General features: G+C 46.6%; 1 protein-coding gene across 3 annotated transcripts in view; it reads right to left on the bottom strand.

The window, feature by feature from the left end:
* Window positions 1-26,725, bottom strand: part of LOC137648691 (hamartin-like) — a 45,156-nt gene extending 18,431 nt beyond the window's left edge. Inside the window, exons 1-2 of one of the 3 annotated variants that reach the window (XM_068381717.1) lie at window positions 26,604-26,725; window positions 8,761-8,932 (exon numbers count right to left, since the gene is read on the bottom strand). In XM_068381717.1, the coding sequence (XP_068237818.1) occupies window positions 8,761-8,927 (167 nt within the window). In that variant the 5' untranslated portion in view covers window positions 8,928-8,932; window positions 26,604-26,725. Of the gene's footprint in view, window positions 1-8,760; window positions 8,933-9,189; window positions 9,346-26,209; window positions 26,354-26,603 lie in introns of those variants that run through there. The other 2 variants (XM_068381719.1, XM_068381718.1) reach the window with 2 other exon arrangements.
* Window positions 26,726-27,499: the final 774 nt, after the last annotated feature.

Raw genomic sequence — 27,499 nt, 5'->3', positions numbered from 1 at the left:
GAGGTTATATTTCTTCTGCCATGAAAAAAAACTGGAGGAATCAACTTAAGGATCTCCCTGCCCTTAAAGAATTCTTATCAGAGACCTGCAAGTCTACCTTTTCTAGGGCTTGTGGCTAGAATTGACCAAAGAAGTTCGAACCAAGGTTTGGTGCCCCTAGGTGAATGGCACGGCCTGTCAATAGCTGCTTTATGCCCATAAGAGGAGAGTAAGGGCCCTCCCAGAGACCACTGAATCGACCCATACAAGCCAACACCTGAAGAAATGTGGATTTTGACCCATCCTTTTGATATCAAGGGCCTTATGTCCAGCTTGCTGAGGAAAGGCACCATCAGAAGCGTCTGAGCCATAGAACCCTGATTAGAGGCAAAATGATATTTTCATAATAAAATAAATTTTTGAATATACTTGCCCGCTGGTTATATAAAGAGCTGAAGTCCCCTGACGCCCTGGCAGAAATTCAAATTCTCGCGCTATCGAAGATACGGCAGGTGTACACCCGCACCCTAGCGGTAGCTCAGGTGGAACAACACACCAACTCCAGTTCTTCCATGCCTCATAGCAATAACACAGGTAGTCTCTAGAGGGGAGGAGGGTGGGTGTTAAATTTATATAACCAGCGGGTAAGTATATTCAAAAATTTATTTTATTATGAAAATATCATTTTTAAATATAAAACTTACCCGCTGGTTATATAAAGAGCTGATTGACACCCATTGGTGGCGGGTCAGAGACAGCTACATATTGAAAATTCACTTAAGGGTTACATACAACAAACTTAAGCAGTTCTCACCTGATAAGAAAGCTGACAGCAATGATACTCTGCCTCATTTCGTCCGCTATCCTTAAGAGATCCAGTGATCCACTCGGGCTGAAAATCTCTAGGAGCTGTCAAACGGTACGACCACCTATAACATGACAGGACCTCAACTAATACCCTTGTTCCGGGTGCACTCCAGGAACAAATTGACCACCTAACAAAATCAAAGATTGCGGAAGACTGACGACCAATCTCCACAAACAACCATAACAAACGAGTTCCAAGAGATAGAAAAGGGGTATTAGGAAAAAGGGAACGTAGTGGTAGATCATTCACCTACTATCGCATTTGCCGCTACAAAAGGACCCAACGTAAAACAGTCCTCATAGCGAGTCTGAACATTTCTCAAATAATGGGATGCAAAAACAGACTTACTTCTCCAAAAGGTCGTATCCATCAGACTTTGCAGAGAACGGTTCTGTTTAAAGGCCACTGAAGTCGCTACCGCTCTGACTTCATGTGTCTTTACTTTGAGAAGCCTCTGATCAGACTCATCACATTGAGCATGAGCTTCTCAAATCAACAATCTAATGAAAAAAGACAAGGCATTCTTAGACATGGGCATCGAGGGTTTCCGAACTGCACACCACAGAGCGTCTGAGTTACCCCTCAGATTCTTAGTCCTGTTCACATAAAGTCGTAACGCTCTAACTGGACAGAGTACCCTTTCTAATTCATCTCCAGCCAAATCAGAAAGGTTAGAAATCTCGAAGGATTTGGGCCATGGCCGAGTAGGGTTTTCATTCTTGGCCAGAAACCCCAGTTGCAAAGAACAAATGGCTTTCCCATTCCGAAAACCAATGTTCCTGCTTAAAGCGTGTACCTCACTAACTCTTTTAGCAGTGGCAAGGCTAACCAGAAACAGAGTTTTCAAGGTTAAATCCTTAAATGAAGCAGAGTGTAAAGGCTCAAATCTGTCACTAATGAGAAATTTAAGGACAACATCCAAATTCCAGGCAAGGGGAGCTGTTTGAATCTTCTTGGTTGTATCAAAAGACCTAAGCAAATCTTGTAGATCCTTATTATTAGAAAGGTCTAAGTTCCTGTGTCTAAAAACCATTGCCAACATACTCCTGTAACCTTTAATAGTAGATGACGAGAAGTTATGTTTAAATTTAAGGTCTTAGAAAAAATCTGCTATCTGGGTTAGAGAGGTACTGGAAGAGGAAATCGCGTTAGTCCTACACCACTCTCTGAATAACTCCCACTTGGACTGATACACCTTGATGGTTGAAGATCTCCTTGCCCTCGCAATTGCCTTGGCTGCCTTCTTCGAAAATCCTCTAGTTCTAGCGAGTTTTTCGATAGTCTGAAGGCAGTCAGACGTAGAGCTCGGAGGTTTTGATGATTTCGGGCCAAGTGAGGTTGTCTGAGAAGATCGGGTCTTATGGGAAGGCTTCTCGGGAAATCTACCATCCATTCCAGTACCTCTGGAAACCAGCTCCTTGACGGCCAGAACGGAGCTATCAGTGTCATTCTGGTCTCTTCGTGGGAAATGAACTTCTGAATCACTTTGTAAAGAATCTTGAATGGAGGGAAAGCATAAACCTCCATGTGAGACCAGTTCATTAGAAAGGCGTCTATGTGCAAGGGTTCGGGATCCGGAACCGGAGAGCAGTAACACTCCAGCCTTTTTGTCTTTGCGGTGGCAAAGAGATCCACGAGAAGACGACCCCATAACCGCCACAGACTCTTGCAGACGTCTGGGTGTAAAATCCACTCTGTGGAGAGAACCTGACCTTCCCTGCTGAGTCTGTCTGCGCTCACATTGTTGACCCCCTGGATGAATCGAGTCAAAAGAGTCACCTTCCTTTCCTCTGCCCAAATGAGAAGATGTCTTGCAATCTCGTACAGAGACCAAGAGTGGGTCCCGCCTTGTTTCACAATATAGGCCAGAGCTGTCGTGCTGTCCGCATTGATTTGGACCACTTTGCCCCTGATCTGCCTCTCGAAGCCTATGAGAGCCAGATGAATAGCCAAAAACTCCTTTTGATTGATGTGGAGAGATGTTTGCTCCACAGTCCAAGTCCCCGAAAGCTCCTTCTTCTCTAGAGTGGCTCCCCACCCCGAGTTGGAGACGTCGGAACACAACACGAGGTCTGGGCTCTTCTGAAGTAAAGACAAGCCTTCTTTCAGTCTGGGCTCGTACCACCATTGAAGATGAGACTTGATGGAAACCGAGATGGGAATGCAATCCCTGTCAAGGTTGTCCCCTTTCTTCCAATGGCGATTGAGATGAAACTGAAGAGGACGCAAGTGCAACCTCCCCAGGGTCACGAACTTCTCTAATGATGAGAGAGTCCCCAGAAGGCTCATCCAACCTCTTACGGAGCAAAGTTCTCTCTTCAGGAAAGTTTGGACTTTTAGGAGGGCTGCCTGAATTCTCACCGACGACGGAAAAGCCCGAAAACTCCGACTGTGAATCTCCATCCCCAAATAAAGAATCTCCTGGGATGGAGTCAGTTGCGATTTTTTCAAGCTCACCAGGAGGCCCAGTTCTCTGGAGAGATCCAAAGTCATTTTGAGGTCCTTCAAACAACAATCGACTGAGGAGGCTCTTATCAGCCAATCGTCCAGATACAGAGGCTCTGATTCCCCTCGAATGCAGCATGCTTGCCACATTCAGAATGATCTTCGTAAACAATAGAGGAGCTGTGCAGAGTCCGAAACAAAGAGCCCTGAACTGGAAGACCTTGTTTCCGTCCATGAACCTCAGATAACATCTGCAGCTGGGATGAATTGGAAGGTGGAAATAGGCGTCCTGAAGATCTATAGAGACCATCCAATCGTCCTTCCTCACAGCCGCCAGAACTGTCTTCTGAGTCTCCATAGTGAACGTCGAATTTTGGACGTAACCATTTAGCACACTTACGTCCATAACCGGTCTCCACTCCCCCGAACTCTTGGGTACTAAGAAAAGGCGGTTGTAAAACCCCGGAGAAGTTACATCCTGCACTTCCTCTTATTGCTTGCTTCTCTAATAAAAGAGACGTCTGAAGACGCATGGCTTGCTTCTTCGGACCCTCTCTGTATTTGGGCGAAAGATCCACCGGATCTGTGACTAAAGGAGGATTTGCCAGGAAGGGGATCTTGTAACCCTCCTTTAACACTTGGACGGACCAGGGGTCCGCTCCATTCCTCTCCCAAGCCTCCCAGAAGTGAGTCAACCTGGCACCCACTGCTGTCTGAAGGAAAGGGCAGTCAGACTTTACCTCGGCCGGACTTGCCCCCTCTGCCTCTAGGTTTCCTTCCTTCTGGTTTGAAAGAGCCCCTTCCAGAGGATTTCCCACGAAAGGACTGAGAAGGTCGAAAACCAGAAGAGGATTCCTTAGGCTTACGAGAAGAAAACGTCGAAGGCAAAACTTTTCTTGTCGTATTGGTTACTAAGTCATGCGTGGCCTTCTGCGTGAGAGCAGTGGCCACTTTGCCTACCAACTCTTGCGGAAATGAGTTATTAGCCAAAGGAGCGAAAAGAAGGCCCGTTTTCTAGTAGGGAGACACTCCTGCAGAGAGAAAAGAGCACATCGTGGCCCTTTTCTTGAGGATTCCAGCCGTGAACAAGGCAGCTAGCTCGTTGGAGCCATCCCTCACACCTTTGTCCAAGCAGGACATCAAATGAACCAATCCACTAGTGTATGTGTCCGTCATATCTGAGACCCTCTTACTCAAAGCTCCCAGAGCCCAGTCTAAGAAATTAAACACCTCGAAGGCCCTGAAAAGACCCTTAAGCAAATGATCTAACTCTGGAATAGACCACCAAATCTTCGTTTTCCTTAAGGCAAGACGACGAGACGCATCCACTAAACTTGAGAAATCCCCTTGGGCAGACGAAGGAAAACTCTAGCCCAACACTTCACCAGTCTCGTACCACACACTAGATTTAGAAGCCAACCTAGCGGGTGGAAAGGCAAAGGCCGTCTTGCCAAAAGATTTCTTAGAGTCCAATCAGGAACCCATTAATTTCAAGGCCCGTTTAGAGGACCGAGAAAGAACCATCTTGGTATAAACTGGAACTTTGGTTGCTTTACCTAAGATGAACTCGGAAGGCGGAGAACGAGGGGCCACAGGAGTAAACTGATCCGGAAAAATTCCAGTAAGAATCAACATAAACTTACGAAGATCAACAGCATGTTGATAATGCTTCTCTTCCTCATTCTCAGAAACTTCCTCAATAGGCTCGTCCACATCCGAATTTTCCTCAAGTTCGTCTTCTGGCAGTGCAGCAACTGCTGCAGCCTGAACTGAAGGAACAAAGTCTGGATGAGATTGCCTGTCAAAGCCAATATCTGCATCCAACTGACGGGGAGAGGTCGAAGTAGATTGACGTGAAACATGGAAGGGTAGACGTTCTTCGTCAACTAACAACTGCCGAGACCGCTTAGAGTCCGACTGCTGTTGACCAGATTGACGCTTGGACTCAGAAGGCAATTGCCGAAGATCGCTGAGTGGACGCGCAGAGTCCGAAAACTGTTGACGCGAACGATCAAAGCTGTCAAGATGTTGACGCTGAGAATCGATGTTTTGACGTGAAGCTTCCACTAGTTGTTGACCCGGGCGATCCACTACTTCAAAACGTTGACGCGTCGCGTCCACTTGTCGACGCCGATGTTCTTCCTCACGACCAGAAGACGAAAATCGGTCAACCAAACTTCTCTGATGTGACTCATCAAAATCAACCTGGTGTTGAACACTATGAATGGGAGACTGCCTAAGCGATAACTCGTCAGCACCAGAGACCATCGAACGCCTGTGCGATAACTGGTCTGACGCCTGACGCCCAGACATACTGCCAACACCTGGTTGAAAAGAATCCATCAACGACGAGAGTTGTTCTTTTATAGTCACAAGCATAGACCATTTAGGATCTACAGAACTCCTTAAAGGAATATTCGTTCCAACGTCACCACGTATTTCGGGAGAAGAAAGCCAATCTGAAGGAAGAGGGGGAGCATGAATCGTAACAAGGTCTGAATCGGAAGGAATCTTATCAACACGAACACGGTGATCTGGACGCTTAGCCGGAGTGCAAGCGATGGGAGAACGGAAACGTTCCGGTGAGGCCCACGAACTACATCCTGGACGCACAGGCGATTCCCGACGCTGAGAAACTTCATGCGTCCGTTTAAGCGGTCTTGACGCGCGATGCCAGATCTCACTCTCCGACCCTTCATCGGAAGATGGGGATAACGCATGAACCTCACCTTTCCTACGATTAGGGTGAACGGCCTGAGTTACGGCAACAGGAACGTTCGAGAGGACGTCTGCACGATTGATGACGCTTCTCGTTCCCTTAAGCCGTTCGACATTACTTCTCCCATGGGTTCGAGAGCTCGAAAGAGGTCTTAGGCTAGGTGAACGACAAGATCGTGCAGAAGACAGCCTGTGAATAGTGGTTTACACACGCCCTTGTTAAATATACGACACCAACAAGGTACTCGCGCGAGGGTTGTAACCTCTGCATTCCATGCTTTTATCTTTCTCTAGTATATTTGGAAGATTTATATTAGAAAAGTGTAAGAAGGACCCTTTTCACCGGCAGTCACAGGCCTCTCCCCAGAAATAGATTTTTCCTTCGTCAAAATCCCTTTTCACATTACCGAGAGATTCACGACTTTTCGGTACACTAACTTCAGACACCGAAACACTTTCCACAGTTCCGACAGAATCACGGTTTTTCAGTACCTTTAACTCAGAAAAAATCGTATTTCTATCTGCCGCTAAGGACTCAACTTTCTCACCAAGAGTCAAAATAGCGGTAAACATGTCTTTCATAGTAGGTTCCTGATCTACCACCACGGGGGAAGGAATAGGATTAGGAACATTAACATTAGGTAAGGCTCTATCCACAGATCGTGAAGAACTACGCCTAACCCTATCCCTCTCTAGTCTCCTAACATAACGTTCGTATGTTACAAAATCATCATCCGTTAAAGAAAGACACTCATTACATCTATCATCAAATGAACAAAATTTACCCCTACATTTCACACAAATATTATGAGGATCAATAGATCCTTTAGGAAGTCGAGTACGACACCCTTCACTAACACACCTACGTAAAGCAGGGGAGGAGTCGGCCATTTTGAATGGTTACGTGAAAGACCGACGAGCAAAAAATAAGGGAAATATTAATAAAGATAACCTCAAACAAAAAGATTTCAAGATTAGAATAAAGAGAAAACAATTAACGATAGCTTAAACTCAGAAAAGAACGTTGTACATAACCAAACAACTTCCCAAAAGAGTAAAACCACGAGAGCGAACTTCAATATAACAGCCAGCTAGGCGGGCAGAAGAAGAACTGAAGTTGGTGTATTGTTCCACCTGAGCTACCGCTAGGGTGCGGGTGTACACCTGCCGTATCTTCGATAGCGCGAGAATTTGAATTTCTGCCAGGGCGTCAGGGGACTTCAGCTCTTTATATAACCAGCGGGGAAGTTTTATATTTAAAATTCTTCCCTCTCCGACACCGTACCTGGTCGGTGTAGGGAGGGGTCAAGAGACATACATTTCACGCTCCACTCTCCTTAGAGACGATCGAGAATGAGAGGGGCTATAGCTTGGTGGGAAGAAGGCGTGATAAGCCCTGGCAGTAACCCACCTGCACAAACCCTAACAGGCAGAGCATGTGACAGTCATGTGACGTGGTGCGGGTTTAGCACTTGCTATTGCTACCATCACAGACTCAGGAGAGGAGGGAGGGGTTGTTTGGTGGAGACAGGGGAGTTACTCCATGTGCACGCCCAGAAGTACTAGTGCACTCAGGTGCTTACGCATCATGATCACATCTGGAAGTGTCACAAGGATCCGAGTGAGAAGAGTGTGCATCCTAGAGGGAGGGCACACGGGAGGCATGATAACACTAAGCATTTTCCTCCACTGGTCTCACGAGAAGACACAGACTGGTGTGACAGTAGGTATCTTCGAGAGGCATTGGCTGAGGAGACTCTCCTCTCTGCTTTCGAAGGCGACAGGGCAAAGGAGTCCAGTGCTGGAGCAGAATATTTCTCCTGTGATTACCTTAAAGCAAGTGCCCCCACCAACTCCTTGGCAGGGATAACGTGCAGTAGAAAGGAAAGGAGGCCCAAATTGACTGAAGAGCATTGTCAACATGAAGACCAGACGAAGACTCCTGGCCTCGAGACTTGTCCCAAAGTCAAAGGGTCACCACTCTTCTCTGTATGGATGGGGAAGGGTGGGAAGGGTCGGAAGGAGGCGTGTCGGGGATCAGCAGAAGTTGGGATTTCTTCAACTTTCAAGATGATCTCAAAGGCGAAAAATCCTTTTTGGACCTCGTCTTTCTCCTCCTACTATACGCAATCCACGGGGGCGGGGACCTCTCTCAACACTTGTCACATGGAAGTTCCTGACTACAGGAATATACTCTACCGGCAGGGCACAACAGATAGAGCCCTTCTCCATTGCATCAATGAAGGTGCCGCAGCATCATCCCGACACTCCAGGACAAGTATGCATAACTACAGACCTCCTTAAACAACCAAAATACTCCAGCCAGTGGAAGAACCCACCGACGGTTAAAATCAAAGTGGCTACTCGGAGAGCAAGAAGGGGGTGGGGCTTCGCCGCTCCCAGCCACATGATTACATGTTATAAAAGTTAAGTGTTGTGTAATACAGCTTAGCTGATATCTATTTAAAGGACGAAGATTTGTACTTGCGTGGGAACAAAATTAACAATAATAATACCCTGCTGCTGCACATTGAAGTAAAACTTGAGAGAGGTTAGGCAGCATGATGGAAGGAAGTGGAAATGTCAGTATAATACAAAGCTACACAATGACAGCACTAATATTCCCTACAGGAGTATTACTGTTCATGAACTAGTAACATGTATCTTTTAGTTTTAAGTAAAAATCAGAAAAGCTAGATTTGAATTCTTGAGCTGCTTCTCACTCTTAATAAACAGACACTTAAACTCACCTGTTTGATACAAAAAAATACTCTAGCAAGCCTGTGATGAGCCATCCCTCACGTGTGGTAGCAAGGGTGTCCTTCAGAATTGATCGGACTTCCTGGACGACTTCTTCTTGGGGGCTCTCCAGCAACCCTAACACATCACCCACATCCCTGTCTCGTACCTCTTCCATGATTACTGTAAAAACAAACAGAAACTGTTAAAATGGTAACTTTGATTATTACACCATTATTACTATTAGCCGGCCCTCACCTTTCGCGGGTTCATTCTTTGCTCGTTCGCAACACAGAGAATTGTACTATAAAAACTTAAAAAAAATAAAAAATGACATTCGTGGGTTCGTGAAAAATACTTTTGCACCCAGAGAATTTCAAACTGACTGTGCTCCTTTGCACAATTTCCCTCTTCAAATAACAACACCCCATCTCACTCACTAGGCCTTAGTCTTGCATCATCTCTCCAAGCGTGTGCATCCTTTTGAGCAGAATCCCATTTTGATGTAAAAAACCGATTTAGTTGTAATAGTAGATATTCCAGTACTGTGCATATATTTACTGGGTAATGTATTGTAGATGTGTCATTCCTTTGTCAAACGGTGCATGTTGTCATGCTGAAAACAGGGAACACTTACAGTACAGAAGGAGTGTTACCTTAGGTAATCAAGTTGTATTGAATTATCATTTTTACTATTATTACAAGCTAAGCTACAACCCTAGTAGGAAGAGCAGGATTCTACAAGACAAAGGGCTCCAAAAGGGAACAATAGCCCAGTGATGAAAGGAATCAAGGAAACACACTACAAGAGAAGTAATGAACGGGCAAAATATTTTGAGAACAGCAACAACATTAAATTGGATCTTTCATATATAAACTATAAAAAACTACAAAAAACAACTGGAAGAGAAACAAGATAGAATAGCATGCCAGAGTGTACCCTCAACCAAGAGAACTTTAACCCAAGACAGTGGAAGATAGTAATATACCTATAGTGTATTACAGCAACACACACTACAGTATCAGTGAGCGTTATACTAGATAGGAACAACAGTGTTATGTTATAAATATCACGATGACTAGTACTGTACTGTGCCTTAGCCTTACCGTGTACAGTACAAAGTACAAGTGTGCAGATGTACAGTACACTTACTGAAATGCGTTCAATCATTAATACAATACTTTTCTGATATAAACCAAGAAAAAACAATATTCGGCAGTACTGTACTTGGTGTTTTATTCGACTGTGCATAGGTAATGAGCAGCGAGTTGTTAGGTTAAAAGAACCCACCCTAGTGGAGCAAGTATTTGCGGATTCTTGCTTTTTGTGCAAGGGCGACTATTATTTTCAAAACATTATCAAAATTTTGTGATCTGGCTATCTTTAATTACCACACATATTGCAGAAACCAACACTGAATAAAATTTAAAACACTGATGAATATACTATGCTGTACTACCTCGCAGTACAGAACTATTAATTTTTCTTACCCATGATCTAATATACTGCACTGTGTATAGAATCATTAATAACAAGAACAATATAAAGAGCTTGGATGAAATTACAATGACTTATTAAACACTAGTCAGTATTACAGTTCAGAATTTAGAATCATGTTGGGCCATAAATTTAGGAAAAATATTTAAAGCTTATACAGTTAATATTTTGCTTCAATTAATTAAAATTCCACACTAAAAAGGACAAATTCAGAGATAATTTATATTTTTCCTAACGATACAAACCTTTAGCTATTATTAGGGGTATTACTTTTGGCAAAAAAGAAAGGACATGCCATCAAAATTTAGCAAGGGTTAACTACCCATTTCACTTGTTAGAGGGTGTAGGGGGGCATTTTGCTACTGCTCCCACTCACACCTGTGATTTAGCTCACAATGCTTTGAGGTAGCACTTCAAGGGGGATAGGGCTGGTGGGTAAGTTTGTATAACTAGCTAAAGGCTTGTATCGTTAGGTAAAAATACAAATTACCTACGAATTTGTCATTTGATCTGTAACCGGAATACAAACCTACGCTATTTATTAGGGACGACTCACCATTAGGAGGGTGGATGTCCCTGCCAATCTGGCTTACTCACCCATTAGGAGGGTGGACGTCCCTGCCAATCTGGCTTACTCACCCATTAGGAGGGTGGACGTCCCTGCCAATCTGGCTTACTCACCCATTTGGAGGGTGGACGTCCCTGCCAATCTGGCTTACTCACCCATTTGGAGGGTGGACGTCCCTGCCAATCTGGCTTACTCACCCATTAGGAGGGTGGACGTCCCTGCCAATCTGGCTTACTCACCCATTAGGAGGGTGGACGTCCCTGCCAATCTGGCTTACTCACCCATTAGGAGGGTGGACGTCCCTGCCAATCTGGCTTACTCACCCATTAGGAGGGTGGACGTCCCTGCCAATCTGGCTTACTCACCCATTTGGAGGGTGGACGTCCCTGCCAATCTGGCTTACTCACCCATTAGGAGGGTGGACGTCCCTGCCAATCTGGCTTACTCACCCATTAGGAGGGTGGACGTCCCTGCCAATCTGGCTTACTCACCCATTAGGAGGGTGGAAGTCCCTGCCAATCTGGCTTACTCACCCATTAGGAGGGTGGACGTCCCTACCAATCTGGCTTACTCACCCATTAGGAGGGTGGACGTCCCTGCCAATTTGGCTTATTGGCTATCTGGGGGCTCCTTATTTTAAATAGGTTAGTACCAAAAATAAGGAGTCCCTGTACATCGCTAAACATTGGTACGCAAGGACTGCGGCCTACGCAAGCCGTGTGTTGATATATTTAGTAATGTGACTGTCCAGGTACAAGTTATTCTGAGTCTTTGTAGGAAAAACCATTGTAACCAAGACTTTCCCAACACTGTACCACCTCGCCAGGGTATGGGGACGCAACAATATTAATTTAATACTAGGTACACATGGAAGCATGGTTTATCTGCAGTGGTTTGTGGTCAGCTTGTGCAAAGAACCCAGGATGCTGCTTTCCCCAAGAGAGGGGAGGATGAAGAAAAGAATAAGGGCCAGTCAAACCTTTTCATTCACGCAGACTAAAACCAGGTAACAGTGCCTTCAACCTTCTGCTACTTGTCCAATAAGGAGCTTGAGGTATTATAACAGCTGTTGTGCAGCTACCAAAGGGCCGACAGAGAACGTATCGAGCCTCTTATGGTTCACGTCTTGAGGGTAGTGGGCTGTGAACGTATTCTGACATTTCCACACCTCAGCCTGTAGAACCTGCGTCAATGAGAAATTTCTCTTGAAGGGCGGGGACGAAGCTACGCCCGACATTATGAGCTCTGGCGCGACGTGAAGGAGGGGGGCCCGGATTCAGGGCATGGTTTATGACCTTGCGAATCCAAGCAGAGATGGTGTTCCTGGTGACCCACATCTTGTTCCTCCCTGTGATGACGAAAAGTGCAGGCGCACACACGGGCTGCAGCTGTTCTCTTGAGATACAGCCTCAAACTCCTCACTGGGCAGAGTAAGAGATGTTCAGGGTTATCTGTTACGGAGTGGAGACTTGAAATCCGGAAAGAGTCGAATCGGAGATCCGCCACTCCCGGATTCTGAGTCTTGGCAACAAACTAAGGGATGACGCCGAACATTATCACTCCTCATCCCCTTGAATGGGGAATGTCGTATGAGAGACCATGAAGTTCACAGACTTGCTTGGCCAAAGCCAAAGCTAGTAGGAACAGTCTTCCAAGCCAGGTGGCGATCTGTTGCCTGGCGTAATGGTTCATAGGGTCGTCTCTTCAGAGACCTGAGGACTCGAACCACGTTCCACGGGGGAGGTCTCACTTCAGACTGAGGACAGGTAAGTTCGTAAATCCGTATGAGTAAAGAAAGTTCTAGAGATGAGGAAATGTCCATTCCGTTCAGTCTAAGGGCGAGGCTTAAGGCTGAGCAATAGCCTTTTACCGCCGAGACTTAAAGGCACATTTCTTCACGCAAATATGAGGAACTCCGTTATTGCTGGAATACTGGCATCCAAAGGAGAGAGACCCCTTCCACGACACCAACCACAGAAGACTTTCCACTTAGCCTGGTAGACTGCTGCTGATGATTTCCGCAGACATCCTACTCGTAATTTGTTGTGAAAATTCTCTCCGAGAGAGGAGATGCCGGATAGTCTCCAGGCATTAGTTGTAGCGAAGCTATGACTTTGTGGAATATGTTGGCATGTGGTTGTCTGAGTAGATCATGTCGTGGAGTTCTCTCTTGGAAAGACTGTCACAAGTTGCAGAAGGCCTAGAAACCATTCTGCATGATGCCATAGCGGAGGAGGAGATGTCGTCAGTCAAGCACTCCCCTCCTTCCACCAGGTCTTCCGTCACCAGTTCCTCCGTACGGGGGTACGCCCGACGAGCCTGCCAGTGGTATGGGCTGCCCTGTTGGGACGAAGGCATCCGTCATGGGAGTACCTTGTTCCACAGGCGGCTCCGTGGATGGGGGATCCATGCGGACCGATGGGCGCCCTTGGTGCTTAAGGAAGGCCTCCAAGGTGCCCGTGGCAGACGCTAAGCCTTCCTTCATACTCCTTATATCCTTCCTAAGGGAAGAAGGGGCGGAGGCTACCGTCGGGTTAAACACTACACGAGGGTCCCGGTTCGAACCCTCATGCCGGGCGGCTGGTCCGAAGGAGGAGATAGGAGGGTGACATAAAGAAGGCGAGGCTCTAGGGAGCCACCCTGAAGCGGCCGCGGCTGTGGAAAACCTAAACAGCTCGCTCCGGGGCACTGTGACATTCACCCAGTCCTTTGACTTACTCCTCTTCGCTTTCTTTTTAGAGGACTTCGACCGTTTCCTACCATGCCTCGAGCGGGAACAAGACTTTACATCTTGCGGGATTTCTCCCTCTTCCTCTTGCTAAGGTTCCTGTCTTCGTCCTCTGTTGACGAAGAAGACAAAGATTCCGATGATGACGACGAGGACGGAGCTCTCCGACCGGCCGACACGTCCAAGACTGCGGGGGGAAAATCACGTCATTTCTCAGGTGTGGGCGGTTGCAGAAACACGAGAGGTAGCGTAGCCGAGGGAGCCGGAGGGGACCGCGCGAGCCCTTTACAGAGCCATTGTTCCACATCCTCTTCTCCTCTAACGGGAGACCTGAAGGGAGTCCTAGGGGCCACCCACGTGGCGGGGTCCGAAGACGACGAACTACCTTTTTCCGTGTCTCCCCCGGCGGTTGACGCACCTGAAACACGCCACGAGGCAGGGGAAGTATTGGCACTCGGCCTACCCCACATAGGATCTTCCGAGGCGAAGGGACCTGCGGGCACCAGGCCCTGACCTGCGGGCACCAGGCCCTCGCCTCCTACCCACACTTCCGCACTACACTCAGGCCCCACACTGGACACTTCCCCCACAGGAATATCAGACTCTTGGGGAAGGGCAATGGGCCTCTTCCCCGCAACGGACTTACCTCGTCCCCTACGCTGGGTAGGGGAAGAAGGACGGGCGCTACGGTCTGCTGAGGCGTCTGGCGAACCCACAGGCGAAGAAGTGCTGGAGTCCTTAGGCAACTTCTTAGCTGCCTTCTTCTTCTTCGTCCCGAAGAGCACCCACTGGATCTCAGTCCAATTAGCACACTCCGGGCCCGTAGAGGTAGGGGAACACGCTTTCCCCCTACACGTGGAGCACAAGGAGTGGGGATCAACCTGAGGCTTGGAAAGGAAAGCCCCGCAAGACTTCCCAGCCACAGGCCCATGGCAACGACGAGGATGCTCCATAACACAAAGCTAACACACCAAGAGACACAAGGATGTAACGGGAAAGTGAAATTGAAACACGTGGGTAACACGCGGTAAGCACAAAGGATCGGGGGACACAAAGGGTCGCACAAGGTAAGAGAGCGCGCGGCGAGATGTTTATCGCGTTGCGACCAGAAACTTACTGGCGATTTGACCTGAGCTAGCACGCTGCCCGACCCCGGGTCGCCTCAGGGCACGTACCACACTGCCAGAGGTTGATCCCGTAGAAAACGGAAAATGGGGGGTAAACTATACAAAAAGCTGGTCGGTTAGGTAGAGTTAACCAGTAACTCCTAAGAAGGTAGTTCTAGGTAAGTAACCGTGTTGGAACAATCAAGGTTTAACTCCTAAAAGAGGTTGTTCACAACAATCTAATCCATTACATGAGGGAAACCCTGTTTCTCACCCTCTCTGAGTAAAGCTAACACACTATAATTTTGGCTAATTAAGAGTTCAATAGTAACCAAGTTTGTGTCACAGACTCTCCTGGTGCACCCTAGGTCCACTTCAAATACTGTACAGTTTTTCCATAACTCGTGTCGAGTGCTCAGCCCACAGATCGAGCATGTGTTGAACATCAACAATACATTAACCAATTCAGTAAATTTTGTCCAGTAATCAACATCAATTCCCTACTGCTTTGTCAACCATAGCACCATTCTTGAATGTACAACAGAATGGACTCAAGAAGCATAAATCATTCTGTTATTCAGTTGGAATGTCAACTACAGAATACTTGTCAGGATAAACAATCATGCCTCGTGATGAAGTTATTTGCCAAGGCATTACCGTCCAGCTCATCCCCTAATCTGTAACTGAGGCCATGAATGTACATTTTATGACAAAAGAAATACTGATGGTTTCTAGGCAAAACAGACAGTAAGCAAACCACACCACCATTCACGTTAACAATAAATGTTTGAGGTCACAGGGACACTACAAAGATCAATCCTCGGGAATCACCATGACCAATAGACATCACATAATACTGTGCGTATATGGAAAAATCACTAGTTCCAATATGGCCACCAGAGATCACATAGCAATATATGAAATAATCACTTGTTAGATTCATGACAGACATCTAGGAGTGGTTTAAAAATCAACAATCTCTAAGACCTACAACATGCAAATGTTTTTACTGACAGACTGACCCCTAAGTAAATTGAAAGACAGACCGGCATTACATCATCTTGTTATCTAGAGGCTTGTCCCCTTCTCATGGGGAGAGCTAGTCCTTATTAAGAAGGGCAGTTCGTATGATTGGCCTTGATTTTAGTGCTGCCTTTGACCGTGTTAATCATGAGGCCCTTGTTTTCAAACTGAAACAGTTGGGAGTGGGTGGGTCGTTTCTTAGCATTATTATTGATTTTTTAAGTAGTAGATCTCAAAGAGTTGTTGTTGATGGGCACCATAGTGAGTATAGGAATGTGATATCCAGTGTTCCACAGGGTAGTGTTCTTGGCCCATTACTTTTCATACTATATACACATGACATGTGGTTTGGCCTAGAAAATAAGCTTGTTGCATATGCAGATGATGCTACTCTCTTTGCATCAATTCCATCCCCTGAATGTAGATCTGGGGTTGGTGAATCCCTTAATAGAGATTTAGCTAAAATTAGTGCATGGTGCAAATTATGGGGTATGAAGTTGAATCCTAACAAAACTCAAAGTATGATTGTAAGTAGGTCAAGGACGGTGGCTCCTCAACATCCGGATCTCAGTATAGATAATGTTTCTTTGAATTTGTATGACTCTTTCAAAATTTTAGGTGTGATTCTCGACAGCAAATTTACTTTTGAGAAACATATAAGGTCTGTGTCTTCTTCAATTGCCCAAAAAATTGGCTTATTGAGAAAGTCTTTTAAGATATTCGGTGATCAATCTATTCTGAAGAAGTGTTTTAATTCTTTTATTCTACCTTGTTTTGAGTATTGTTCTCCTGTCTGGTCTTCAGCTGCTGATTCTCATCTTAATTTGTTGGACAGAAACTTACGGTCTATTAAATTTCTTATTCCTGATCTAGATATTAATCTTTTGCACCGTCGTTCAATTAGTTCATTATGCATGTTGCATAAGATTTTTCATAACTCTGACCATCCTTTACATTCAGATCTCCCTGGACAATTCTATCCTGTTCGTAATACTAGGCAGGCAGTTAATTCTAATAGCCAGGCCTTCTCCATCATAAGACTCAATACTACGCAGTACTCTAGAAGTTTTATTCCAGCTGTTACCAGTTGTGGAATGATCTTCCTAATCGGGTTGTTGAATCAGTAGAACTTCAAAAGTTCAAAGTTGGAGCAAATGCTTTTTTGTTGACCAGGCGGACATGAGTCTTTTTATTGTTTATATATGACATATTTGTTTTTGACGTTAATAGTTTATATATGACATATCTCTTTTGACATTACTTTTTTTTAGAATGATTTATTGTTAATTTGTTCTCTTCAGTTATTTATTTCCTTATTTCCTTTCCTCACTGGGCTATTTTTCCCTATTGGAGCCCCTGGGCTTATAGCATCTTGCTTTTCCAATTAGGGTTGTAGCTTGGATAGTAATAATAATAGATTTGCATTACTGTTACTGGATACAAATTATGAGCTATGGGAGTCATCATATATTGTCCATCTAATCTTTTTCAGCCCAGCTAGACTTGAGCTATTCAACGCAGGGTCCTTCTAGTATTTGTCGTATAGAATTTGAGTCATACGGCATGATGCCATGGCTGGTAGACCACTAAAAGTAGAATTACAACTTGGAGGAAAATAAAAAATTTTAAGTAATTTTTATTTTTCCTAACATACTTACTGAGAACTATTTTCTATAGGAGTTACTGGTAATCTCCTCTCTATCGACTAGAGTTTTGCGTATGTAACCCCCCACCCCGCTTTCTAAGTAGACCTACCCCCGGCATTCAGGAATGTGCCCCGAGGGTAGGATCAAGGTAGGTCGCTGCTTGGCTGGGTCAGCCTCATCATTAAGTTCTATTGAATTAGCACAATGCTAGCAAGGGAAGAGAGGCACTCGGGGAAGGAAGGGAGGGCCATTACCCGAAAGTAGTTCTCGGTAAGTATGTTAGGAAAAATAAAAATTACTTAAAATTTTTGATTTGTTCCAACACGAATACTTACCTCGAACTACTTTCTATAGGAGACTTACACTTTAGGAGGCGGGAGTGCTATTCTGACCCCCTGACCTGGGCCGTGGAGGCCAAGAGGCCTATGGATAACGGGACCTACTAGAAAGCGGAAGCGAGGGTAACTACACAAAAATTCACGTTAGTGTCTAGGTACTCACCCTTTGAAAAACTTCTTTTGACGTTCCTTCCAGGAGCGTAGTCGTGAAGAATGTGTTATCTTATGGGAACAGTCGGTATTCCCCGAAGAGGCAAGTAAGCAACTGGGTAGGAGGTAGGAAACCGCACTTGTGCCTACCGGTCGCTAGTCTTGAACGCGCCTGGGGTTTTTACCGTTACACTGCTTGGAGGGCGGAGATGACTGTTCCAATGGAGAACCCGTCCAAGGATTTTCTTGAGTAGTCCTCGAGGTAGTGGGCAGTAAAGGTTGACTGGTTCGACCAAGTACCTGCTCGCAGGATCTGCCCCACTGCCATGTTTTTCTCAAAGGCTAAGGAGGTGCTCAGGCCCCTGATGTCATGAGGCCGGGGAGTGCCTGGCACTGCCATGCCATCTTCCTTGTAGGTTCTGGCGATAACTTGTCTCAACCAGAAGGAAATGGTGTTTTTGGAAACTTGTTTCTTATTAATACCTGTGGAAACGAAGAGGCTCTTGATGCCTGGTCGGAGATGCGCTGTCCTTTCCAGGTATTTCCTAATTGTTCGCACCGGGCATAATTTCAAGTCTTCTGCATTGCCTATCTTAGGGATGGCAGGAATTGAGAAACCCTCAAACTTCGGGTCCCAGACTGCTGGGTTCTGAGTCTTGGCCACAAAGGAAGGCACGAACTTGAAGGATACTTCTTTCCACCCCTTTGAATGGGAAACGTCGTAAGACAGACCATGGATCTCTCCCACTCTCTTAGCGGACGCCAAGGCCAGCAAGAAGACTGCCTTGAGGGTGAGATCTTTGTCTACGATATCCTTCAAGGGTTCAAAGGGGGGACGACAGAGCATCTTCAGGACCTTGGCTAAGTCCCACTGGGGCACCCTACTCGCCTGTGGGGGGCAAGACAGCTCGAAACTCTTGACAAGCATCGCTATGTGTCTCGAGGCCCCCAGGTCGATGCCCTTCAGGAGGAAGACTTGGCCTAAGGCGGCTCGAACTCCTTTTATGGCTGGAATTGACATTCCTACCTTGTCCCTAAGAAACACCAGAAAATCTGCTATGTCTGGGACAGAGGCCTTAAGAGGTCTAATGTGCCTCTCAGAGCACCACTTTGTGAAGGAGGCCCATTTTGCCTGGTATACCGCTGCTGACGACTTTCTCAGGTATAGAGACATTCTCTTAGCCGTGGAGGTTAGCCGTGGAGGAAGAATATCCTTCCTTCTTCAGGAGCCGCTCGATAGTCTCCAGGCGTGAAGACGTAGGGAGAGTGGGTTGTCGTGGAGCCTGAGAAAGTGAGGCTGGTGCAGAAGGTCTGACCTGGCGGGCAGAGGCCACGGCGGTTGACTCGCTAGGTCTTTTAGATCCGCGAACCACTCTCTCTCCGGCCACCAGGGCGCTACCAAAGTCATCTTTAGGTTTCGGGCGGTCCTTACTCTGTTGAGCACTTGTCTTATCAACGTGAAAGGGGGAAAAGCGTACACATCCAGATCGTCCCACTTGTGCTGAAAGGCGTCTTCTAAGGCTGCTTTCGGGTCAGGTACAGGGGAGCAATAGACTGGGAGTTGGGCGTTGAGTTTTGTTGCAAAGAGGTCCATCACCGGGGAACCCCAGCGTTGAATGATGAGCCTGACTACTTCTGGGAGAAGGGACCATTCTGCTGAGGCCGTCGGCCAGAACGTTTTTCTTCCCGGGAATGAACCTTGCTAACAACACCACGTGATTTTCTTCTGCCCAATTTAGAATCTCTATGGTGAGATCGCACAACTCTCTCGATTTCAAGCCTCCCTGTTTCTTTATGTATGCTACTACCGTGGCGTTGTCGCACATCAACGCCACGGTGTTTCCTTTTAGCAGACTTGCGAAGTGTAGGCACGCCTTCTGGACTGCCTTCAACTCCAGGACATTGATGTGGAGTTGCTTCTCCCCTTCCAACCAGGTACCTCGTGCCGTTTCGTCGAGGAGATGGGCTCCCCATCCCTGGCTGGAGGCGTCTGTGAACAGAAGTAACTCGGGAGGGCCGGTCCCGAAGGGCATCCCCTTGAGGGAGTTCGACTGGCAGTGCCACCATTCCAGGGAGGGTCTCGTGTTTGGAAGGACTGGAATTAGCACTTGTTGTTAGTCCGTCTGGCACCAGAGGTTCTTGAGATTCCATTGGATGGATCTGAGCCTTACCCTCCCCTGGGGAACTAGTTTCTCCAATGAGACCAGGTGGCCTATCAGCCTCTGCCAGTCTTTCGCTCTCCTGGGGTGTTCTGACAGGAACGGCTGAATGATGTGCCTGAGGTTCCTTATCCTGTCCTCCGAAGGGAAAACTTTTCCCCGAATGGTGTCTAATGTCATCCCCAAGTAGTTCATTCTGTTGGACGGGGATAGATTTGATTTCTTCGGGTTGATTACAATCCCCAGATCTCTGCAAAACTGGAGGAGACTTCTCCCTTGTTCTTCCAAGAGGACCTTTGAGGCGAAAAGGAGCAACCAGTCGTCCAGGTATCTGATAAGGCGGATGCCTCGTTCGTGAGCCCACACTAAGACAGTTGTGAAGACTCTCGTGAACACCTGGGGCGCTGTTGACAGACCGAAGCAAAGAGTCCTGAATTGCAGGATCTGGGAACCCCATTTCACCCGGAGGAACTTCCGACTCGAGGGGTGGATCGGAATTTGGAAGTATGCGTCCTTGAGGTCGACGGTCATCATAAAATCTTTCTCCCTCAAGGACAGCAGGACTGACTTCGGAGTGTCCATTTTGAAGTCCGTCTTCTTGACGAACTTGTTGAGAGCTGACAGATCTATAACCGGTCTCCACCCCCCCGTCGCTTTCTCCACCAGGAACAGGCGACTGTAGAAACCTGGCCCTGGGAGAAGAACTTCTTCCATGGCGCCCTTCTCTAACATGGAGGATACCTCCTCTTGAAGGGCGGTCCTCTTTAACGGGTCTTTGGGAGCTAGCCATTCTGTCCGGTTGGCCGGAATAAGAGGGGGTGGTTCCATTAGGAACGGAAGTCTGTAGCTCTCCTTTAGTACGGACACTGTCCAAGGCTCTGCCCCTTGAGCCTTCCATGCTTGCCAATGTTGTCTGAGGCATCCCCCAACCCGAGGCTTGGGCGGGGATAGGGGGCCTCCCACTCTATCTTCTTCTAGAGGGGCGGCCTGATCTGCCTCTCCTAGAGGCGGTGTAACCCGATCTGAAGGGGCTTGAGGGCGCTGGAGCTCCCCTGCGGGAGGGCTGAGGCGTTGTGGACCAGGAGGAAGAGGGAGCCTCTCTCCTCGTAGTGCTGGAAGAGGCTTGGGGCGTCGCGGAGCTATCCGAGACGGACCTCTTGTAGGGCGGTCTCCTAGAAGTCGGCGGTCTGGGAACGTTAGCCTCCTTCATTTTCGAGACCTTCTCCATTATGGCCTCTAGTTCCTTCAGAGGAAACAGAGCCTCTCCCCACAGGGGTAGGCTGCGAATGGCTCGCGCCTCCCTGTCTGGTACTTTCCGAGACACCTTTGTTAGCAGTGTCTCCCTTACGGAGAACCCAGTTAGCTGTTAGAGCGAGAGACTGATAAGTCAGAAACTTCAGGGTTTTACCCCCAGAGGTAATGAGGTCCCTCAGTAGGCCTTGCTGGTCAGGGTCCTCGGGGTCGAAGGAGGCTTGAACACCCACCAAAGTGGAAGCCCACCAGTCCAGCCAAGAGGAGACGTTCACTAAGTCTGGCGACATTTCCTCCATCATGGAGGCTTCTGCTGGCGAAAAACGGACTGGGGCCGAAGAGGCTCTATCGTCTGAGACGCCTTGACTCAGGATGTCTACGACCGACTCCACTTTACAGGGACCTGGGCGACGTCCCGCTGGCACATAGACTTTTCCTTGGGTTCTGAGGCCCTGGAGCAATTTCGAGGCACTCTGGGTTTTGGGGGCCTCGGCATTGCCAGCCACTACCTTGTCGATATACTCTTGCCCTAGAACTAGATCTCGGGCTAGAGGGAGTGCTAGGGACGTCTTAGGTTGGGAGGGAGTTTGCATGATCCTCAGAAGGCTTGACCTCCAGGAATCTCCATCCGTAGCCGCAGGTTCTGCTATTTTGTGGTGCCTTCTGATAAGGCTAACCACTCTCCTATAGGCGGAGTCCTCCGTCGGAGAACCCTCCCCTCCGTCAGCCGAGGTCTCGGCCTGGGGCGGGGGAGCCCGCCGACTGGACGCCTAGCCCTTGGGGCCAGGGGCGCCGTCCTGCCGAGGTACTGGACCTCACCTGCGGTTATGTCCGCACCAGGGGCTCGGGATAATGCAGGCACCGCTGGTTCAGCGGGGACTCTCGTACGTCCTAAGGCTCTGGGTGCCGAGGACGCGGTTCCCGTGGGCTGACCCGACAGCGGGAACTGTTCCTTCTGACCCGAAGGCCGCACCAGCTGGGCTGGTTCGGCCCGGCTGCCTGACAAGAAGCGCGTTTCCCCCCGCTGGGCGGGGTGAACCGGAGGCCTCAAGGACTTTCTAGAGAGGTCTTTCCTGCGAGCCAGGTCGCGAGGGTCAAGGCTGTGCTTAGAGGACGGCAGCCTTGGAGATCGCTCACTGGACCGGCGGTCTGGGGAACAAAGCACCTTTGAGTCCCGCGAAGATACGTAGATCCAGGCGCCACCGGGAGATCCACTTCTCCTATACTTACGGCCTGGGGAGCAGGAGCGCTTTCTGCTATACAGGGTACCGAGAACACAACCTCGAACGGGAACGCTCGCTCCTGGACTGCTCCCTCCGACGGCGGTGTTTCACCCTGACCTCTTCCTCTGACGAGGAATAGACGTCCGATGAGCCCGACGACACTGTGTTCACCGCGTGTCGGCTGGTAGCGGGGAATGCGGGGGACTTCTTCGGACGTTGAATGCCAGAGGTCGAGGGCTGGAGGAAGTCATCGGGGACTTCCGTGGGGAGGGTTGGGAACGACTCAAACCGTTCCATGCCCGGGAGCCAGGGATCCAGGGTCACATCCATCCTTAGGGGAGACCTACCCGGCGTCTTCGGGAGCCTCCAACCGAAGGCATCGTTACCCGAAGGTCTAACTTTCCTCTGGTTGTCTCCCCCTAACGACGATCCAGAAGCACAGGCCCACGAGGGCGGCGGTGATATCGAGACCGCGTTACTACCCCACAAGGGGTCATCAGAGGAAGCGTGCCCCCCGAGCACAAGGGCCGACTCTCCGGACGCACTACTGGGTCCTTCACTAGCCCTAGAGGGGCCCGCAATTGGCACTGCACTTACACTGGGCTCCTGGGAAAGGACGCCTTGTTCATCCACAACACTAGACTTACCTCGTCCCCTACTCTGTGTAGGGGACGGTGAAACCGAGGCCCCGTCGGACCGCTCACTGGGTGATGGTATCGGCGAGGAAACACTAATTTTCCTGGGGGAACGTTTCGCTGATTTCATCTTTTTGGTATCGTAGCGTACCCACTGGATATCGCTCCAGTCTACACACTCGGGGCACGTATCTGCTGACGAGCAAACCTTTCCCCTACAGGAGGAACAAAGGGAGTGAGGATCCACTTCCGGCTTGGAGAGGAACGCTCCACACGATTTCCCGGCTCTAGGCCCAGGACAACGGCGGATTTGCTCCATAATGCACACAACGCACGACACAAGCACTAAGGGAATCAATGAAAACACTGGGTAAGCACACGGGTGGAAGGTGAACGCACAGGAACACTTGGGAAAAGCACACTGGAAAACACAAGTTGCCACGCTGGGAACACGTGGGGCACTAGAACGCACACAAAGGATCGACAGAGAACGAGAGCGAGGTGTGAACACCACGCGACCAGAGAACTTAATGATGAGGCTGACCCAGCCAAGCAGAGACCTACCTTGATCCTACCCTCGGGGCACATTCCTGAATGCCGGGGGTAGGTCTACTTACAAAGCGGGGTGGGGGGTAACATACGCAAAACTCTGGTCGATAGAGAGGAGATTACCAGCAACTCCTATAGAAAGTAGTTCGAGGTAAGTATTCGTGTTGGAACAAACTGTAATTACCCTATGAAATAAATTGTTGAGAGAATGGACAACAAAATGGAAGAAAGCAAGTTGGGAATAAGGGAAAAGTCTAAGAATAAAAAGTTAGTGGAGCTATGAGTCTGAGTCGAAGGGAAATTACAGAGACCCACTGAATAACGCCTATGTACGGTGTACCACCTGAATTGCACAGACAGTGCCCAGGTCCTTCTAGGACCTCTGAATCCCTCATATCTTCGAGCCAAAAATAAATGCTCAACTTGATTCTTCTTATGATAAAGTTGTTTAAATGGAAAACTGCTCAACAGCAAGCTGAATACCTGAGAACTCTGGAGTATGAGATCTTAAATCTTTAACTCTTACATATTATTATTATTATTATAAAAAAAAAAAAAAAAAAAAAAAAGTGCAGACCTCTGCCACGGCAGCTTATTTCTCAAAACCAGCTTGCCTTTCCCAGAATCTATTCAGACTTTGTGTATTTGAAATGTGTGTGACAACCATGTGCAAACTTGGGGTTAAAGTTAAGAGTTAATTCAGTCAAACTTGACCTGGGAGTTTCAAAATTGAATCGCTACCACGCCTCAACATAATTAATACCTGAAGGTTTCACTGCTCTGAGTAAAATTGTAGCCAGGAAATTGTTCACGGACAAACGGGCGAAAACATAATTATCTCCCAACTTCGTTGGCGGAGGTAATAACAATCCTTGGACAGCACCTGTTAATATTATTTGGCTAATATGTGACAAAGCTTTATTGTAAGGAAGACACTATGGCCCTATGTCTATGACACTATACTTGTATTCATTAACTTTGTCATTCAGTTGGAAACATCTATCAACCTTTCACATGAAGCATTATCACCAACAACTTGACCAATAATTATGAATTGAAAGAAATCTCCTCCTCTTCTTCTAATCTCTAAAAATATATTCACAATTATTTATAGAACGACATTATTTGGCCAAAGTATTCAATACTGTATTGATAATTGCACACAATCACTCAATGCTACAGATGCCCTTCACAAAACTAATCGGACACTCGCCTTAAGTTGCAGTTGCGGAATTTTCTTGAATTAATTTCATAGAATACCAAATGATAACTCAACTTTTTCTCTACTGCCTTGAATTGTAAGTGTTACACCCTCAAATGTTTAATGTACAGGGTCTAATTAGTACTGTACAATAATGGCTCCCTTCATGAGAAAATAATGTCTAAAGATTGGGAAGAGTCTGATGATTATATTTAAGAAAAAAATGATGTCATGGAATGTGGAAACTACAGGAGAATTAAACCAAGAGGATTTTTTGAAAGTTTTCAAGAGGGTACTAGATGAGAGATTGATTGAGATTGTAAAGATTGGGAAACAGCAGTAAGAATTGACTTTATATCAAGACAGCTACAAGAAAAAAAGGCTAGAGGGAAACCAGAAGCTCTTGTGTGCTTTCGTAGGTCTAGAGAAGGTTTATGATAGAATACAAAGAAAAGTAATGTTTTGGTGCTTGAGGAGCAAAGTCCCAGAGAAATTGGTTAGAATGGTAGAGATGACGTACAAAAGAACAAGGACGAAAGTAATAACAGCAGCTGGGGAAACAAGAGACCTTTGAAGTTTGTGTTGGATTACACCAGGGGTTAGCATTAAGCCCGTTCTTATTTCTGGTGGTCGTGGATATAAAAGAGAGACATCAGAAATGAGGAGTTGATGTATGCAGATGATTTGGTGATTACCCCTAAAAATGAGGAAGACTTAGAGAAGGATTGTAGAGTAGTAAGAGACCTTGGAGAGGGGTGGCTTGAAAGTAAATATGGATAAGACTGAAGCTATGGCGATTAGTAAGGATGGTGGAGACAGGATAGCCATGCGTAAAAGTAGAGGCTTAGTGATAAAAAGTGGATACTTGGAATCTTATGCAAGTCAGGAGAGAGGATATGAGGCTGAAGTTAAGAATATGCAGACCATCGCATGTACACAGTATATATTTACCAGTCATTCAGTGACAATACAACTGAGTGGAAAAACAGCGAAGTTGCACTATGAAATAAAAGTCGAGAGGTTGGATAGCAAAATGAAGGAGAACTCTTGACGAGCTGGTGGCAATTCCCAGAACCAAAGTTGGCATGTGCTAACCTAGCATAGAAATGACCTAGTGAGGAGAATCCGGCATCCCTACATAACATTTATGTAGGGAATACACATAACGGCTACATCAAACTCTAATATACCCATGACATAACACACTGAACCAGCTTGAAGGTGGATTCTGAAAAATCCTGATGTTAATCTCACCTTGGTAACAAAGGCTAGTAGAATACTGTGGCCTCAACAATAATCCCTAACACATCCTTCAACACATATCCATAAGTACACCATCCTACAACCTAGTGTTTGTGGTTAATGAAGGGTGGGGCAGAACTAACCTCGGCAAAGTTAAGAAGCCTTTGGGATTATACACTGGACAGGCTCGGTGTCAGCTCATGATTTTCGCTCTGTCAAAACTCGCCCAAAAATCAATCCTTATGTTTCTGACCGGATTAAAAAGCAAAAAGGTCCTTCTGCCCTAGCGGCCAATGGCGAAGCATATTTATTATTACAATCCGCAGTGTACCCCGCTGGATATGCCCAATCTCATGCACCCTGTGACCCCCAAAAGATACACAGAAGACACCCAGAGATCCGCTCTTTACATTTGTATAGGGGCTAGACTCTTCTTAGCCGACGGTATTAACATGTCTCTCAGTGACCGAGGCACAGATGGAAAAACAAGCCGCAATATTCGCACTGACAGGAGGACAGAAATAAGTGTTTTTTTACCTGTGATGTTCACATGTTCGCCGAGGGTTCCCTTCTCCTCTTCGCCATCGCTTCAGCCACCACACGAAATCAGCTGTTTGGGGAAGGTGCCAACAGTACGTGCTGTTTATAATATATATTATTAATTTTTATCAGATTTCAAAGACGTGCATATTTGTATAAACTATATATATTATATAAATTTATATTTTGTTGTGTTAATATACTACTGAATATTACTTTTATGATGTTATGTCTAAAAAGATTTTTGGCAATGTTGGTATTCAATATCGTTTAGACTTGGGAACTCGCTCACTAAACAAAGAGGCCTATGCACATTGGCAGAATTCTCAAGAATTTTTATGGTATCAGTTACATTACTGTTAAGAACAGTAAACAATAATATGCAAGAGCTAATTGAATATATAAGAACGACTGCAACGCAAAATAATGGCATAGTGTTGACAAAAACTGCAACGCGAAAATATATTTTCGCTAAAATGAGATCATCAGGGTCCCATCCCCTTAGATACAAGAATGAGAATGAGGTTGCACTTAACAAAATAACTCACAATAACACAGCAAAACATTTTCCTGTTCAGTTACGAATTAATGATACTTAGGTGGGATTTTCAGATTAGTTTCGTCTCGGGTTTTACGCTTAAGTGCAGTCAAAGCTAAGATACAAAGGAATAATTTCCAATATTGTAGTAACAGTGAAATTATTTTCTTTATCTATTAGTGGAAAAAGAACATCTTGTATTATTATTATTATTATTATTATTATTATTATTATTATTATTATTATTATTATTATTACTTGCTAATCCACAACCCAAGTTGGAAAAGCAGAATGCTTATGCTCGAGGGCTCCAACAGGGAAAATAGCCCAGCGAGGAAAGGAAAGAAGGAAATTA

This window comes from Palaemon carinicauda, chromosome 10 (assembly GCF_036898095.1).
Source record: "Palaemon carinicauda isolate YSFRI2023 chromosome 10, ASM3689809v2, whole genome shotgun sequence".
NCBI lineage: Eukaryota > Metazoa > Arthropoda > Malacostraca > Decapoda > Palaemonidae > Palaemon > Palaemon carinicauda.
This window is presented reverse-complemented; position numbering and strand designations above follow the sequence as displayed.